Source organism: Gracilinanus agilis, chromosome 2, assembly GCF_016433145.1.
Source record: "Gracilinanus agilis isolate LMUSP501 chromosome 2, AgileGrace, whole genome shotgun sequence".
Taxonomy (NCBI): domain Eukaryota; kingdom Metazoa; phylum Chordata; class Mammalia; order Didelphimorphia; family Didelphidae; genus Gracilinanus; species Gracilinanus agilis.
In genome coordinates this window covers 428,274,754-428,294,376 of record NC_058131.1, presented here as the reverse complement: position 1 = coordinate 428,294,376, position 19,623 = coordinate 428,274,754, and the positions used below count along the sequence as shown (strand labels likewise).

General features: G+C 39.8%; 1 protein-coding gene across 1 annotated transcript in view; it reads left to right on the top strand.

The window, feature by feature from the left end:
* Window positions 1–11,370, top strand: part of FSTL4 (follistatin like 4) — an 874,220-nt gene extending 862,850 nt beyond the window's left edge. Inside the window, exons 14-15 of the mRNA XM_044661912.1 lie at window positions 9,686–9,798; window positions 10,665–11,370. Of these exons, the coding sequence (XP_044517847.1) occupies window positions 9,686–9,798; window positions 10,665–11,370 (819 nt within the window). The remainder of the gene's footprint in view (window positions 1–9,685; window positions 9,799–10,664) is intronic.
* The last annotated feature ends 8,253 nt before the right edge of the window (window positions 11,371–19,623 follow it).

Genomic DNA, 19,623 nt, shown 5'->3' with positions numbered 1-19,623 from the left:
CACTCCTGAGGCAGTGAATAATCTGATGGTTATAACCAAGTACTTTCATGCAGTACATATATCCATATTACTCATGTTGTGACAGAAGAAACATTACATATACAATAAAAATCTCATGAAGAAAGTGGAAGATGGCATGCTTTGATCCATAATCAGACTCCAACAGTTCCTTCGTAGGCTATGGATAGCATTCTCATCATGAGTCCCATATAGTTTGTCGTGGAGCCTTATTTTTTCTAATAATGGCTTAGTCCTTCAAAGTTGATCATCATATAATATTTCTTATGTTAATGTACACATTGTTCTCATGGTTCTGCTACTTCACTTTGCATCAGTCTTTTAAAGTTTTTCCAAATTCATCCTATTCGTCGAATTATCCTCATTTTTTACAGAAGAGCAAATTGACAGAAATAGAGATTAAGTCACTTGTCCAGGCCAGATTTGAACTAAAGCTTCTAGATCTAGGACTTTATCCACTGCTTTAATCTCCTTGGCCCTCAGTTTCTTCATCTGTAAAATGAGGAGGTTGGCATGGATGTTCTCTGAGGTCCCTTTCAGATCTGGAGCTTTGATTCTTCTAGCCACCCATTCCAGGGGCTCTACTGCAAGTAAGAACTTCCTGAAGATGCTTCTCGATTCTGGTCACGATCTTCTTTGTCCATCAAGCCTAGGGATTGAGTCCCTGCTCTCCAACTCTGCTCCACCCTTTCAGGGTTTTTTTTCAGGAGCCCCTATCTGGTAGTGATTTGTCACTCATCATACTCCATTTATGCCTCTCTGGTTGTCTCTATCACACTTTATCTTATACTACTGATAATCTGAGTATACATGGTATTCCCCTATATTGTTCTGTCTTTGAAGAAAGAAGTTGGGAATTCTATTATGAAGGGTTTAGACTCTGGCTCTGTTCCTTACTCTCTATATGACCTTGGCCAAGTCATTTAATCTCCCCAGAATTTAGTTTTCCAATCTCAACAATGGGGATAAGAGCACCTACTCTAAGATCCCTTTTAAGTCTAAATCCATGATGACATTATTTTTTGAGACACCAAAGTGCAGTAAAAATAGCATCTGAGGACTTGGATTCATATTCATTATTACTCATATAACCTTGAGCTAATTGTTTTAATTTGTTGGTCCTCAATTCCCATTTTATATGAAATGAGGCGGTTGGCCTAGATAATAACCCTTAAGTCTCTTCACCTTTCTATGATCCTGCTTTCCTTACAGCAGAGTCCAACATAAGGGCCAGAATAGAAAAAATTTTCCTTAAAGATTTGCTAAATTAATTCATTGACCTCAGAGAAAACTCCAATTTGTTTTCTTGTCTCTCTGCTTTGGGAAAGAAATGTGAAAGCCCAGTACTCACAGACCCCCTACCCAGTCTTCCGACAGCTAGGTGATATGGTATCTCAGGGCTTGGAGTCAATTAGACCTGTGTGAACCCAAACAAATCATTACTCCTCTGTTTGACTTAGTTTCCTCAAGTGAAAAATGAAGATAAATAAATAGCACCTCACTGGGTTGTTGTGAGGATCAGATAGGATAATATTTGTAATTTACTTAGCACAGGGCCTGACATACAGTAAGTGCTTAATAAATGCATGTTTCCTTCCTTTCTTTCTTTATCCTTCTTTCCTTTCCTTCCTTCCTCCTCCCTTTCTGGTTTTGCCCCACTCCCTAGCTCATTGTTCTAAGAATTTCTCCTCTGGTTCAGAGCTTAGACTAAATGGCCTATGGTCCCTTCTGGTTCTGAGGTATCTTGACCTAATGTCTAATTACACTTAATGCCTCTTCATCTGTCTACATCTGCATTGGAGAGTGACATATATTCTGATCCCCACTTCCTTCAAGTACTTACTGTGAATGGAGGTAGTCTTTAATTATCAAAGTTATCTTTAGTTATCAAAGGCAGCACCACAGAATATAAACATTGGCGAGTCCTACAAAACTGGAAAAGTTTCAAATAAAGCTTTTGTGCAGAGAGGTAATTTTTTATAGGAGAAAGAATGCTAGATTTGGATTCTAGCAATGCAATTTACTCTGGGTGACCTTAGGACAATTACCTATTCATCTGAAAAATAAGGAGTTTGGATTTAATGACCTGCAGGGTCCCCTCCAGCTATTAAAAATCTATACTCCTACTATGTGCTAAACCCTAGGAATACAAAGACATAAATGGCTAAACATGGTGGCACTCATCTCTAATCCCAGCTCCCTTCAAGATGGAAGCTGGTGGATTTCTTTAGCTTGGAAATTGAAGAGGTAAAGAGGGTTGTGCAGATAGGATGCCTATCCTGAGCTCCACATCAGTATGGTGTGCCCTCCGGATGTGCACCAGGGCACATAAGGAAGGGCAAACTGCCCCTGTGTCCTAAACAGAACAATGCAAAGTTCCTGCATCAAGCAGTAGTGGAATTAGGCTTGTAAGCAGATCCTGAACTTCTAGCTCATATGCAATGGGGAGATCCAGTCTATTAAAAAAGATAAAAATGAAGAAGCCTCTACCCACAAGGAACTGGCAGTTTACCAAGGAATAACACATATCCAAATAAGAATATGACATAGGAATTGAACAATGAGTCTTGGGAGGATGTGAGAAGGCTTTATGGAGGCTGTGGCCCACAATCTGAGCCTCGAAGGAAGCCAAGCATTCTAAGAGTACATGAGAAGGGAGAGAGCATTTCAGTCATTAGGGATAACTTCTGTGAGTATATTGAAGTGAGAGCAGGAAAAGGTCTACCAGATTCAGAGAATGGTGAGTAGACCAGTTCTCCTTAATGTAGAGTTCAAGAGAATAGTTTGGGCTAAATATGTATAGATTTAGGAGTCATGTAAAGAGAATATTTGAACACCTGGAAGCTAATCAGATCTCTAAGAGTATCCTCACACTGGAGGCAAAGACTAAAGCCCCTTGAGGCAGAGAGGATCTTGCCATTATTCACATGACTCACACATAAGTGGTAGAGATAGAATTGTAAACTATAACTTTTAAAATAAAATGTTTCTTACTCTACTACTTTAGCAGCTAGCACTTCTACAACACTTTAAGTTTATGAAGAGGTATTTTTTGAAAGCATAGATTTATATTTTCAATATATAATATATAATAATTTAAGATATTGTTATAAATATGTAATAAGTTATAATAAATATGTTTATTCAAGAGAAACAAATTCTCACATCAGTTATGTCTAAAAATCCACCTCATTCTTTTTCTCCCTCCCTCCTAATCCTTTCATCTCCCCAAAAAAGGCAGATAATATTATTTATATATACACATATAATCATATAGTACATATTTTCCTGTTCATCATATTGCGAAACAAGAGATCTATTGCTCACTCTAGAGTAGAATTCATGGAAGAAATAAAGTAAAGAAGGGTATGTTTCGATCTGCATTCAAACTCCAGCTGTTGCTTCTATGAAGAATTTTGTGATTTTTTTTTTCATTTTATCCACACCACAAACCTGAAAAGTAAGTGCTATTATTATCCCTATTTTACCGTATAGGAAATTGAGGCAGACAGAGTTTAAGTGACTTGCCCAGAGTCACGCAGCTTTTCAGATCTTCCACCCATCATACCACCTATTTGCCTCTGAGACCATTTTCTCTGGACCCTTCTTTCCCCATCTCTAGCATGAAAGGGTTATATTGTCAATGAGTTCTTTTTTCAACTTTCACTTTAACACTATAGTGCTGCCAGTCAGTCTATCAACCAAACTCAGCTGTCCTATGGCAGTTTCACCAGGGCCTCTGCATCTTGCTCCAGCTCTGGAGTGTAGACACTTCCTCTGTTCCCTGCCCCTACTGGACAGTGGAAAAAAGCCTTTAAAGCTGTGCTTCCCAAACTTTTTTGGTCTACTGCCCCCTTTCCAGAAAAAATATTACTTTTTTTTCTTATCCTGGGACTCCATTCTAGGAGCATAGGGCCACAACCAGTAGGCAATGGGTCACACAGTCGCTCAGGGTCACCCAGCTGGGAAGTGTCTGAGGCTGCATTTGAACCTAGGACCTTTCGTCTCTAGGCCTGGCTCTCAATCCACTGAGCTAGCCCAGCTGCCCCTACTTTAGGTTGCAGTTTCTTTAGCAGATGTAGTTTTTAACAGGGTGGGGTTGCTAGCCCCACGCCCAACCCTCCTCCTTTTTCATCCGGGCTAGGGACTGTCCTTGGCCCAGGAGTGGTAAGTGGTTTTCCAGAAAAAATATTACTTAGCCCCCAGAAATTAATTTTTTTATTTTAATAGCAATTAATAGGAAAGATATATTTTATATATACATAATATTTAAAGTATTAATGTTTCTACCTTTTTTGTAAAATATAGTAAAGAAAGGTGTAAATTAGAAACATTGAACTTTGAAATTATGAAACTATTTATTGAACTCAGAATAGAATGTAATACAAAAAAAGTTAAAACATTCAAAATCCCAAATGCACCTGTGGCCATCACCACTCCACTGGATCTCTGCAGCACCCACCAGGAGGCGGTGGCGCCCACTTTGGGAATCACTGCTTCAGAGAGTGGGGTCTGCCTCTTCTCAAAATTTTTCCCTTCCTCTTACCCTGGGCCTTGCAAACAGAAAACCTTAATCAGTGTTTAGTGACTAACTGATTGAGAATGACTTTAAGGGAAATCTCTAGTAAAGTGGTTAATTGGTCTGTAGTCCTGCAATTATATCAGTAATTGGCCTGCCAGTAATTTCCCTGAATTTGCAAACGGGCTTGTTGAACACCAAATGGGTTCTTCAAAAGGTAAGGAGCAAGGACTGATTCTCTTTAATTAAGAGCTTTCCAGGAGCGAATGGGTGGTGAAGGGGACACAAGCTTCAGGGCAGAAACAATGTCTTGGGGCTTCTGCTCTTCCCTTTGTTCCTTCCTCTTCACTGCATATTATTTGCCTTCCCTGCAAAGTACACACAGGGGCTTTAATCACTGTTCCTTGAGTCAAGTGGGTGATGTTCAACTCTAGAGCAAAAAGAGCCCAGTTCCCAACCTAAATAATACCACGTCCTGGCATTCATAGTATATCCTTGACCATACTCATTTGATTCAAGTGGTTTAATTCTTCCTACTTCATGGGAGGCAAGGAGGAATTGGTGATGAATGAACAGCAATCTCTCTCTCTGTTTCTGTGTCTCTTCTCTCTATCTTTATCTCTGTTTCTGTCTCTTCTCTTTATCTCTATCTCTGTCTCTACCTTCCTGACAGACCTCATAGAGAGAAACTTGAGACTGTTCCTTTATGAATTTTCCTCTAGTTGCCAAATGTATGAGGATATTATTTTGAGAACAATATATGGTTGAAAAGTCCTCCTGTGCTAACCAGAACACTTTGCATCAAAGGAAAAGAAAATTCCAGTTAAAAAACCCTTCCTCCCTAACTCCTCTCCCATTTTCTCAACAGGGACCTTGCTTCTCCCATCCCTTCCTTTCCAGTACCTAAACCACAATCAAAAGAACTCAACAGTCGAACTCAGAAATAGGTTTTGTGCCTTTTTGTTCCATTTATCATCCCCAAACTTCACAGACCAAAATCTCCCTCCCTGGCCATTATTTTCTCATGTCTGTTGACTCTTTTATTAGATTGGAAACTCCTCAAGGAGAGACTATCTTTGCCTTTGCATCTGGTACATAGTAAATACTTAAATACTTTTTCATTCATTCACTTATTCGCATTATACTTCTCAGGTGTTAAGATAGGTTTCCATGGCAGCAGTAGGGGGGTATATTGTCCTAGAGCACATTTGGAAAATGCTTGCTTAGTATTTCTTCCCCTAATCTACTAAGGTGCCAACCTGCGCCAAAAGCTTATTGGTTCAGAGCAAGGGCATGGAATCAATTTCTGGGCAGTCAGGTTAAGTTGGTGACATTCAAGTGAGATCTAGAAGTGAGAAAATTCCTGTCTGAAAAGAAAGGAATTAGTTAAGTAAGTTTAGTCCTGTCACACTGTTGCTTCACTTGTGTGATTGATCTTTATTATGGCAATGAGGGCAGCCTCTGAAATCACAGAGCCAGAATGTGCCAAGATGCCAGCTTATACCTACTTTCTTCTTCAATAACCACTCAAAAATATTCTAGTATTTTCTGCCTAAATACATTCCACCACAGAAGGCAGAAGAGTGGCTTTCAATCCAACTTCCCAATTGTTGTCTTGCCCAGGAAAGTCAATTCTTCCAGCAAGCAGCCCTTCAATCTTTCCTGGATTTTTGCTGTCCTTCCCTCACTTCTGTGGCCTAAATTCCCTATCACTGTCTCTGGTGTCAAAAGGAAACCATAATTTTCTCTTTCTTCCCTTATCCGATATCCTAAAAATAACAGTTATCTTAATCCTGGTTCTGTTGGCCAATGACAGGAGACTTGCCCTTGCCCTTTCTTGGCTGACTCTTCCCTCCTGGTTTTCCTTCTGCTGGGTCTTTAAGTTCATACACAGCTTTAGTCCTGCCTAGAGGACTCATTAGGCAAAAAATGTTAGTATCTGTTTCCCCTCCCCTTCAGTCCAGGGTCCTGAGCTGGTATTTCTCTGCTCTATTTCCCCTCCATTCCCACCTCAGACAAGTCCTTTCGCTAGGGCTTCCAGACCTCTGTAGTTTAGCTAGCTAGCTGGCTCCTGCCCTTCCTTCCCTCCATGGATCTTTCCGTTTCTCTTTGAAGCCAAGCCCTCTGGCAGTATTGAAGGTGCTATAATAGGTTTGCCAAGATAGTGAAATTGGGATAATGATAATGATGGTGCTGATAATGATAGGTGGTATTTATATAGCACTTAAAGATTTGCAAAGTGCTTCCCAAACATTATCTCATTCTATCCTCATAAAACAACCCAGGAAGGCAAAGCCTATCATTCTCATTTTAGAGATGAGGAAACTGAATTTATACAGAAATTAAGCAATTTTCCCAGGATCATACAGATAATAAATAACATAGCAAATTTGAACTCGGGTCTGCCTAACTCTAGGTCTTTCACTCTATTTACTCCCTAGCTAACATTGCTGTTGTTATTATTAGAATCCAATAAGTAAAAGATGAACATTAGGGCATTCCAGCCATAGATGATATTTCTAACAAAAAGAACAACTATTCCAACTCCTTTCCAAAACAAACCCCTCTGCATGCATAGATGATCCCATTCTATCCCTTATTCTCCTCTCTCATCCCTATTATCTCATAAATCTTCAGTCTCTTCATTTCTGCTGGCTGCCTCCCTACTGCCCACAAACATGCATAGATCTACCCTACCCTCCGAAACCTCTCAGTTGACCCCAAAATCCCTGTTCGCTATCATCCCTTATCTCACCTCCACTTTGGCACTGAAATTCTTAAGAAAGCTGTCTACAATAAATACCTCTACCTCCTTTCCTCTCATTCTTTTCCCAGTCCCCCTTAAATTTGATCTCTTCCCTTTGTCAATTATCTCCAATTTATACCATACAGGGCTTGTTTGTACATGGTTGTAGATGGTTATTCACATGTTTTCTCCTCCTTTACACAATGAGTTCCTTGAGAGCAGGAACTATCTTTTACTTTTCTTTGTATCCCCAGTTCTTAGTACTTAGCACAGTGCCTGGCATATAGTAGGTGCTTAATAGGTGTTAACCTATTAATTGTTGCCCAAGACTGGCCATTTAGTGTGGCCTCCAAAAATCTTTTCTCACAAACTGCTTCCAACTCGGGGCCTTCCCACAGTGGCCGTTTGTTGTGGGAGTGACCCTACTCCCTTGGCCCTGCCCCCCATTCCCTTCTTACTTCCCATGTTGATATGACAACTATACCGGATTGTCAATGGATGGCAAACTGTCCTACTCCTTTCTGGGACAAAATTATTTAATCATTCTATCTCATAATTGGAAAGTACCTCAGGGGCCACCTAGTTCAACCTTTACTTGAATAGTAATCCAAATTGTGTTCCGGATCTAATTGATACAAATTAATTAGAGCCAATTGCTAAATTTCATATGTGCCCTTCTACCTCATAAATCAGCAAACACAATAAATTAAGCCTGGACTTATTATTATGTTAATTATCTAGACATAGAAAATGAGAGATGATGTTAATAATTCAGATGTTAATAATTCTTTTTTTTACTTTTAAAGATATTTTATTTTCCCAATTACATGTAATAACAACTATCCACATACGTTTTCTGAAGTTAAATGATTCAAATTATCTCCCTCCTTCCCTTTCCTGCCCCCTCCCAGAGATGGTAAGCAACTTGACCTGAGTTATATATTTATTATCATGCAAAGCATATTTCAGTATTGTTTTAAGAGAATACTCATATAAAACAAAAATAAACTATAGTAAAAAATATGTTTTGATCTGTATTCCGACACCAATAGTTCTTCCTTTGGAAGGGATAGTATTCTTTGTCATAAATTTTTCAGAATTGTTCTCATTCACTATATTGCTGAGAGTAGCAAAGTCTTTCACAGTTGATCATCCCACAATATTGCTGTTACTGTGTATAATTTTCTTCTGGTTCTGCTTATTTCATTCTGCATCAGTTCGTGTAAGTCTTTCCTGGGCTTTCTGAAATCATCCTGTTCATCATTTTTTACAACACAAGTATTTCATCACCATGATAGGCCACAATTTGTTCAACTATTCCCCAACTGATGGACATCCCCATAATTTCCAATTCTTTGCCACCACAAAAAAGGGGTGTTATAAATAGTTTTGTACAAACAGGTCCTTTCCCCTTCCTCTTTTTTTTTTAAATCTCTTCAGGATACAGACCTGATGATGGTATTACTGGATCAAAGGATCCAGTTTGGGCATAGTTCCAAATTGCCCTCCAGAATGGGCGGATCAATTCACAACTCTACCAACAATGCATTAGTGTTCAATTTTGTCATATCCCCTCCAACATTCCCTACTTTCATATTGACCAATTAATTTAGATTAATCTTAAGAATGTGCCATTTATACTTTTTATTTTAGAGAGCCAGTTAAATATTTACCAGCACAACCCTGATATAATCTCTTCTAAATATGGTCATCCATCTGTTACTTAAAGTACTCAAGTGAGGGAAAACTCATTATTTTGTAAGAAAGTTCAATTTACTAGCTCTATTTATGAGGAAACTTTCATTATTATACCATTGCTAAATCTCTTATCTATACTGTTACCCTTATTGCTCTTAATTCTGCCTTCTGGATCTAGAAAGAACAAGTCTAACTCTTCTTTCCCTAAAAACTTCAACTACTTGAAAATGGATCCTACATCTTTTCTTCTCCAGACTAAACTTCCCCAGTTCCTTCAAGCTATATTTCATTATATTGTTTCTCCTTTTAGTGCTCTCTAGCTGGTCAATGTCTTCTCCCAAATTTGGTGCCCAAAACTGAACACCATACTCCATATATATGTGCATCCTCACTCCCAGCTCTATGCACAGGCTCATCTCCTTACTTCTTTCTCCAAGTAGTGGTTTACTAGATCTTGGCTTACCACACACAAATCCTTGAGGAGACAATTCACATTCTCTCCTCCTCCATGGTCTCTGATTAGGCTGGTCCATGATGTAATATATATAATGAGTATGATCTTGTCTCCCTAGTTATAGAAAGCCTGCATTTGCTCAAATTCTCTCCAAAGTACTTCATTGCACACCATCATGATTCTCCTGAAAGCACATTCCTTAGACTCTGGTTATTTATCAATTCAAAATAATCTCTCCTCTTTCCTACAGGTAATACCTGAAGCAAGTATAGGTGAAAGCCAATCACACATCATTCGAGTACCATTTGAAGGAGTGGATGATTTCTTTATCCCACCTACAAACCTTGTTATTAATCACATCAGGTAAAATACACTTTCAAGACCATTCTCTGAGTGTCATCTGCTGGACAAACACCATAATGCTCCTAGGGAGGACCATGAAATGAGTTCTTGTAGCCTAGGAATGAAGGATCAGCAGTTTTCCTGACTGGTTTCTTCCCAACACTCAAAAGAAAGAGAAAAGGAGTATGAGGGGATAATGTCCTATTGGGAAAAGACCAAATGAACTTATGTCAGTCACTCTTTATGGTTGATTTACCTCCTCCTCAACTCTGCCTCTTATTAATCCTTACTTTCCTTCAAAATTTAAATATCAGGAAAGCGAGGTGGTTCTGTGGATAGAGAACCAGGTCTGAAGAAGGGAGGTCCTGGGTTCAAATCTAGCATAGACATTTCCCTAGCTGTGTGATCCTAGGCAAGTCACTTAACCCCAACTACCCAGCCCTTACCACTCTTCTGCTTTGGTAGATACTTGGTATCAATTCTAAGACAAAAGGTAAGGTTTTAAAAAGAAAAAAGCTCACATATTACCTGCTACATAAGATCTTTCCAAATCACCAATACCTCCCTACCTCATTGTGCTTCCTCCAGTCTTTCCTTGTTAGTTAAGGGCATTATCATTAAAAGACATACAATCCCCCAAATGTGTAATTATCATTTAAGAAGGCAAAACAGGAATACTAATTAACCACTTTGAGGATTGTGAAAGAATGAGGAAGCAAAGAGGCAAACAATAGGAGGAAGTATTGAATAGAGAGCCACCCATTAAACTGATGCTATCAGACAAAAGTTGTAAAATAAAAATTCTTCCACATTTTTAGTGGGATGAAGTGGGATGGGATTCTAGCTTATCTCCAGTTCTGATCTCAATGTCCTTCTTTCTATTCCAGGTTTGGCTTCATCTTCAACAAGTCAAATTTGACAGTTCACAAAATTGACCTTGAAACAATGATGCTCGTCAAGACCATCAGCCTCCACAACCACAGCTGCATCCCCCATGCTATGGCCTACACCCACTTAGGAGGCTATTTTTTTGTCCAGTGCAAAAAGAATCAAACCACCCTTCTTACATCATCCCAGGTTGTGATTGACAGTGTTACAGATACAGTGATCGGCCCCAATGGGGACATCCGAGGGGCGCCCCACATGTCTCCTGATGGGCATTTCTTGGTCAGCGCAGATGAGGATAGTGGCCGACTTCAAGTGCAGGCCATCACCACCAGAGGGGAGATTCAGTTGATGTATGATCTACAGACAGATATGCGCCTCTGTGATCTGACATTTCAGCCATCGTTTACTGAAAGCAACCAATACTATATCTATGCCACATCACTTTTCCAAACAGACTTACTTTTTATGGAGTTGTCAACAGGGAGGGTGGATATGCTGAAAAACTTAAAGGAACCTATTTTAGCCCGGGACTGGCCATGGGACAGCAACACGAGAATTGTGAAAAACAGTGGATTATTTGGACAGTACCTCATCACATCAGCCAAGGAGTCTTTGTTTCTCATCAACGGGTTGCAAAAAACACTACGCTGTGAGGTATCGGGCATGAAGAGAGGTAACACAGTGGTTTGGGTCGGAGAGGTATGAAAAGGTCTCAAAACAGAAATGATGGGACCTTGACACTGCAACAAATAAGCAGTAGCATTGTATATTTTTACACTGACGAAAGAAAAAATCCTGTATAAGCTTTGTGGTGCAACACTGGTCTCCTTGCAAATTTTCTAGTATAAAGTATGCTCTGCTAACAAGAATGGGGATTCCTAGGGGCTTTTCATTAGGAAGTATGATTTATGCCTTGAGCTGTGACGAGAACATATGCTGCATAAAGGACTCATTTCTGTGCTGAAGTACAAGCCACTTGTTGATGTCATACAACTGAAAACTTGTACTTTTCTGGGCTGAAAAACTTGTTGATTATGCTCAAGTGGTGAGTCTCTTTTTCCATCTGACTCAGCCCAGCTCCTCTTAACTTCAGGCTTTTTAGCTTACGGGCAGGATCCTTAAAATAGAGGGAGTATGGAAGAAATGAAGAAGCTGATGGAATATGGACATTGAGATGAAGCGATCTAGAAAAATGTGACTATCTTCTGCCCCAAGCAGTCGTAACACTTGGAGCAGGCTCTCAGAGCCATGGGCAGGAGGCAGTGGGACCGTTTCCCTCCCCAAATTGTAGTTGCTAGGTCCTGAGAAGCTTCTGTGCATAGCCTCTATGGGGATTCCTCTAGGTCTCCTCATCAGGTATCATTTTTTCCCTTTGGCATTTGAGTTTTTAATTTTCTTCTTTTTTTCTTCTTTCTGCTGCTGTGGGCCTTAAAACCAACATGGCTAGAATACCTGTCCCATCCATTTTGTAACCCCGAGAGATAAGAGATTTCATTCCCTTGACTTACTGAAATTGTTAGAATTGCACACACTGGTGAACTAGGGTTTTTCCTAAGGTACAGCAACAATTCTCCATGCATTATGCCAGATCCCTGGCAGTTTCGTGGGCATCCAGATACCACACCATACAGCCAGAATAAAGATTCCCTGAACTGTTAATATGAGCAAAAAATGAAAGTCTAAGGAAGCAGCTTTGAAGAACCATGGTTCCACATGGACAATACCCACATTTTTCAAACACCTCACAGAATGCGGTGCCATATTGGGAAGGTGGAAGCCACTTCATCATCATATTCCAAAGGATTCTGGTAAAGGGTGGCTCTATTCGGTTACCCTTTATAGCTGAGCTGCTGGTGACAAGAAGGGAAGGTTTTCATGGCGAGTCTATTTATGAGCCGAGCATCTCACTCGTGAAGAAGGTGGCTGCAGCCTGGTGAGAGTGACATTTGTGCAGGCATCCTACTAAGATGAGTGAGGTTTATCCACTTGTGGATAAAGGGTACGAGGTTGGATGCTATACATGATGTAAGCAATTAAGTCTTAAGTCTATTCTTTGCAGATTTCTCTGTGGCCATCCCATTCTTAGGGTGCCTCAAGATCAGTAAAAATACCTGATTTTGCTCCAGATTTATGGCATGATTTGAAACCTCATGACCTTCATTACACCGAACCCCAGAGAAACCAGATGCCACATTATAATGTTTTCTCACCCAGATGCTTATAGATGTTGGTTACCTCATCATGTGGCCCCAGGGTAGTCAGAATCAAAGGGACACCAGCTATGATTTCCTGAAAATTGCAGCCCTTTGAAGAGAGGCAGATGAGCATGATGACTGTTAGATATCCATCAAAGACAAGTCTGGAATAGTCTTCAAATGCACTGCTAAGAAAATGTTGTTGTTATTGCAATTCTCTCTGTCAAGATCATAAGTCAAATGTACTCAGTGAGGAAGGAGGGACCCCCTAATGCTTTCTTAGAACCTGCAATTTATTTAATGTCAATGGGATGAAACTTGCCTACTATATACTGTTAGTCTTGAACAAGAATATTTGATCTTATGAGCCATAGGAGGTTGGATGAGGCCCTGCCATCATCCCAATGTGGCCATAAAAGCCTGACCATAGCCTTCACCTTTGACTGTGTCCTCTGTTCTGCCTCATCACTGCAAGGAATCATGTCTTTCAGGGAAAGGAAGGGATGGACTTTGTAAGTACTCTTTAAATATGCACAATTCCTTTCTAAACCCGAAGTGTGTCTATCTGTTACCTCTGTTGCCCGCCCAGGTGTTTGTGAGCCCCAGCCATTACTCTCCTGTCTCACCACCCCCTGTAGCCCTGTTCTTTAGTGTGTTTACTTTAAAAAAAAGATTAGTGTGGTTGGGAGTAAACTAGAAAGACTTTTTGCTCTTATTTTTTATAAATGTAAATTTTGTAAATATCCGTTGAGGTCAATAACTTTGAGAAGGGAAAGTCTATTCTTTGGACAACTTGGAAGATTGCCTAACAGCTCTCCCCTGTTTCTCTTTGGTTTAGAGCTTTTGATAGGATGTCAAAAGGACTTTTATCACGTAGGGTGTTACTACTACGCTGTCCCTTTTTCCTCCAAGACTGGAGGCTTTTGTCCTTCCTCTTTGGGTGATGTCTTCTAGACAGATTCATGGCATGACAAAATGATTTTCACTTTTCAGGAGGATACCTTGTAGGATTCCTTTAAATACTGAATTTCCTGCCTGCGAATCTGCATCCACAAAAATCATTATGTGTACACGCGCACACACACACACACGCACGCACGCACGCACGCACGCACTCGCGTGCACACACACGCACAAGTTTTCAAGACCACATTTGTTGTATAAAGTCAGTTATGTCCGTGTTCACTTTAAATGGCAGGACAGCCACGAAGTTAGCAGCCTGCAAAACAAAGTCTTGTTGTTATCAGGCTCCCCTGAGCTGGCCCCTCGGCTTGGAGTCCTGAGATGCCGTCCAGCTCCCGAGGACAGGGGCACGGGGGATCCCTCTCATCCTTTCTCCTTCTTTTAAACAGTGTGAGATTTTTACCACTTTCTCTGTATGTGAAATCTGTAAGTCATTCAGTCTGAAATGAGAACACGTAAATTGACCCAAACAAGCCTGGATTGGTCTATGCTGTCCAGTACATTATTTAGTTGGCAAATCCTTAGTATAGTCAGTAGAACATCGCATTTGAAATCTAGAAGATTCCAATCTAGCTTCAGATACTTCCTATCTATATGACCTTAAAGAAGTCACCCAATCTCTCAAACTCAGTTTCCTCAGATGTAAAATGAAAGTAATAATACCTGTAACATTTAATACACAGGATTGTTAAAGGGTTCAAATAAGATTATATAAAATGCTTTGCATACTTTAGAGTTCTATTTAAATGGTAGCAACTATTATTATTATTTAATTTTATTAGTATTAATTGAAGCAGAAACAGCATGGTATAGGTGCTAGAGAGCTAGTCTGGAAACCTGGAAGATCTTATCTCCAATCCTGCCGCTGACACACACTGGTGTGTGGCCCTGAGCAGCTCACTTACAATTTCACTGCTTTGGGAAACCCTCTAAAGATCCTTAAGTGTCAGAGAATGTGTCCTATTTGCATTAGTCAAGAGGGTTTCCTCACCTGGAAGCTCCCTATATCGAAGAGATAATAGTTCCTAGGTGTACAATCCTGTGCCAGGTGATGACAGGGGTAGTTAGTTTGCTCAGCAGATAGAGTGCCAGCCCTAGAGTCAAGAATATTCCTTTCCCTAAGATTAAATCTGACCTCAGATTCTTACTAGCTGTGTGACCCTGGGCAAGTCACTTAATCCTATTGGCCTCCGTTCTTCATCTATGAAATGAGCTGGAGAAGGAAATGGCAAACCACTCCAGTATCTATGCCAAGAAAAGTCCACCTGGGGACATGAAGAGTCAGACACAAATGAAATGACTGAACGACAACAGGTGACAACAGAAACTCAAGCACCACCTTGGCAGCAATGAGACGCTTAGGAAGTCTTTTTCTTTACAAAGGGTTCTTTTGGCAATATCTGAAGACAACTTGAGAATACTTTGATCCTAAATGTTAGAGATTGTTCCCTGGATGTTCTCTATCCTTTCTGTTTGTTCCTTTGTAATCTTCTTCCTCATCTCTCCAAAAAAGGGTTAGTGCTTCAGACACTTGCTGTTCCGTTCTGCACCTGTCGAGAGAAGTTTGGAAACTTAAAAGGATAGGAAGCGGGCAGTGCCCTCTGCACTGACCATCACCATCTCACAGACACCCGTGCTCAGCTCACACGGTCCTTCCCTCCTTTCGGGATAGGCTATTTTATAGCAACTTCCAATTGCAGAGGCATGAGAAGTAAGAAATAAGCCTGCAGAGCAACTTCTTGGAAAGGGTCAGGCTTCAGAGCTCAGGACAAGATTATAAGAAGACACTGTGTCTGATCTTCAATGTAAAAAAAAAAAAAAAAAAAAAGCATTGTTCCCTGCTATTAGGACACTTAATTTCCCCCCAAAGTAATTGATCCAAGAATGTGGTTTGAGTTCTCTGGGCAAATATATGTCTTCTCTAAGCCAGCCTCCCATGCCCAACCTGTCAATGGGTGCCTATGTCATAGAACTAGAGGCCACCTAATCGAATCTCTTCAATGAGGAAACTTAAGTCCAGTAAAGCTTAGCTGCCTAAGGTCAAACAAATAAAAGACAGAATTTGAGACTGTTCCCATAATATTGCACTGCTTCCTAGTTCTCTAAGGTTTATGTAAAAATCCATTTCTCTTCTTGCCATAGAAGGACCTTCTATCCCCACTCCAGATCCCTGATCTATCTATAGCTTAGACACCTCTCTGAGCCAAACTAGGATTAGAGGCCAAGGATTAGGAATTGCTGGGGAGCAGGTATGGCTTTCCATCTCCAAACCCCAGAGCCCTGGTTACAATATGGACTTCTGTCCTTTGTATTCTCCATCTTGGATTTATTTAAGAAGTCATCCTTTACACTCAGAGAGCCTGGTTGCCATTGATTTATTTTTAAGTGCATTTTTACTGATATCTTTGGGGTTCTTACTTGTCTCACTATCTTTTTCCCTCTCCCCTCAAGAGCCATTCCATACAACGAATAATATTTTTAAAGAAAAAAGAGAGAAACCATCAAACTGATTAATAAATTGAAAAAGTCTGAAAGTATGTACAATATATTGCATTTATGGAACTCTCATCTCTGCAAAGGAAGGGAGTAGAGGTGTCCTCTCCTATGTCTTCTTGGGCCCTAGTGTTTGTTCTTTGAAATTTCACACTGCCTTTTAATTGCTTTGACAGTTTTCTTTCTATTTACATTGTTTACAGTAATCATTGAATATGTCATTTTCCTGGCACTACTTTCTGAAATAAGCCTAATGTTGGGTAAATCACATTTCTTTGTAGTCATCATATTTTTTCATTTGTTATGCACAATTATATTCCATTTTATTTTCATGTACCACAGTTGTTTAGCCATTCCCCAACTGATGGGAATTTATTTTGTTAAGAATTCTTGGCTATCACAAAAAAAAGTGATGCTATAATTATTCTGGTGTATATCATGACTTTCTTCTTACCCCTTGTAGAAGATGTCAATAGTAGTCTGCTAACGTAGACTCTGCGTTTCAAAGTGTATGAAGGTTTTAGTCTCATTTTATTTGCACAATTACAAATTACTTTACAAAATGGTTGTACTGATTCATAGCTCCACTAACAATAAATCCATGTGCCTATTTTCCTACAACCCTTCCAAAATGAGCTAACTGTGTCATCTTTGCCAATTAGCTATGTGACAGGTCAAATGTCATGGCTGTTTTGATGGGCATTTCTCTTATTATTAGTGATTTAGATTATTCTTTTATATGGTTGTTCAGAGTTTACATTTCTTCTTTTGAGAACTGTTTATTAATATCCTTTGACCATTTATGTAATGAGGAATGGCTTTAGGATGTGTGTATGTATACACCAAAATGCATATAATTTATTAGTTTACACAAATCTCAGATACCAAATTCTTATCAAAGAAACCTGACACAAAAATCTTTTCCCATTTGATCTAATCTTCATTTTTAAGTGCTTGCCTTGGCCTCAAATTACTACATGGACCTCTTCCTCCCTTACTTCTTCTATCCATCTTCCTTTCTCCCATGGACATGCTCATTCCTTCTGCTTGATTCATTATAGTATATTGCAGTCTGTTTGGTATTCCACTTATGTAACTATCCAACCTCCCTTCTTGTCTCCTTATCTATTACTTTCCAGATTTTGTGGCTCAAGTTTCAGGCCCATATTATCTCAGGTCACAGTATCTCAGCTAGGTTATTCCCAAAAAGCAAGACAAAACATCCTATATTCCTAAGAAAGGAGATGGAGAAACAAAAGCACCTATTTTTTTAAAACAAGGAATGCACATCCCAGGCAACTGATTTTTAGCCATCACTACAATGTATTCAGAGACTTAGAAACCTTGATTTGATCTCATGAGGAGGATGGGAAAGGAGAGCTGCCTCAGAAGAGGGGTTTTCTTGCTTTAGTCAGGATAACTCAGAACATCTCAATGGTAGTCAACCACTCAAGCAAAGTGAAATTGCCTTTTATTGTGCTGGAGGCATATAAGCTGCAGATGAAAAGGCCTTATGGAATCACTGTGGAGAACTAGGTCAATAAGTTTTCATGTTAGGAAGAATGAGCAGTATCCAACGTATTTATACCACTTCTTTGGTCTTGCTTTGACCGCTATTTTCTGTTGACCAAAAACCTGTGAACTAAAGGACTCTGGAAAACTGCAATGAAGCAAAGTCATTCTGGATATATTTTTCTATAAGGGGGCTATGAAGGTTTTGATTCATTTACTGGGACACATTTTATCCAAATGCCACATATAGTTTAAGTTTCAGGGTTTAATACTGATGTCCCCTTTTCCTCTGTTGACAATGAATACATGAATACATGGCAATGAATACAAACAGTCCCAAACACCACCTTTGGGACCCTGATCTCTGGGATTGCTGCTAGAATATCATGGCCTCCCACATTCACATCCATGTATCTACCTCACATTTGCAGCCACATTTCAGCTTGTTCTAAGAATCCTCCATGCCTACATTAGTGCCTTTGGAAACAGAAACAGTTGATCTCAGATGTTCGTCTGTCCTGTCTTCCCTGACCCAGGGACCCTGAACAGAGTAACTCTCTATAGTGGAAATTCATTTTAACATGACTTTATGAGTCCTGGAGTTGGATGGATCAATCTGCTTCCCCAGATCTCCTCATAGCACCCACAAAAATCATCATGTGTTCTGTCCCCTTTATCATAAAGAGGGTTCTTTGGCACTAACATACAAAACAGCTCCACAGGATCCATAGACACTAATAATAGTTTAAAACATAGGCACTTGCATGAATTTGCCATTTATATCCAAAGGTGTCAGAGGATAAGTGGGCATAATTTTTTTTAATATTGAGGGTTTACTTCTTTTCCAGCGGTATCAACTGTATAAAGAGTGCATGAATTCAGGGACTCGATGCTCAGATCACAAGGTCAGATTTCTTCTGAAATGCAGATGGACTCCAGTTCTCAGCCACACTGAAAGAAGCAGCATTTATACAAATGATGCTTCCAGATTTAAGGGTATTTTTTAAACCCTTTGATCCCCATCAGAACTAAATGCCTCTTTAGCCCCAAAGGAACTTCTGGAAGAAGGTAGAGATGTGTATGTCCCAAATACACAGTTTCCTGTGGACATTCTGTTTATATGGTCATTAGGTCTCACTAGCTCCTATTCTCACAAGTGGGGAGGGTTGGGTTTTTTTGTCATTTTTTAAAAAACATTTATATCACAGCTTTGCTTAATTTGAGAAGCACAGCATTTAAGGTGAATTTTTCAACTGATAGGAAAGGCCATATTTAGGGTTCAGAGCAACTATGACATAGGGGTTCTTCCAAAATATGCTGTCGTCTCAATTTAATTCCAGTACCTATTATGGTGTGTGCCCAAAATGGCAAATATGTGGGAATACAAATGAAAAAATAAATCTGTGGCTTATCCTCAAAGAGCTTATAGTCTACTGTAATTTACAATCCTTCTAGACAGGTGGAATAAATGTGAAGGGAACAAATCTGGCTCTGTGTCGCTGCATTCATTAAGGAGAGAGCATTGCAAACAAAGCGCTGCCCAGTCCAATTTAGGCAGTATTCTGATCAAGGTAGGGGGTGGGGGAAAGCTGACAGACACTAGCATCCCTAGAAAAGCTTTGGGCAATTGTTTCTCCTTGGAAGTTTTGCCATCTCTCCTCTCCACTCCCTGTGATAAGATATTTGTTTCCCTTCTCTGTCTCCTTCTCTTAGCTTGTTTTTCTCTCTCCTCTTTTCCTATTTTGCTTTCTTTCCATCCCTTTTTCCTCTTTCCTTTTCTTTTCTTCCTTTTGCT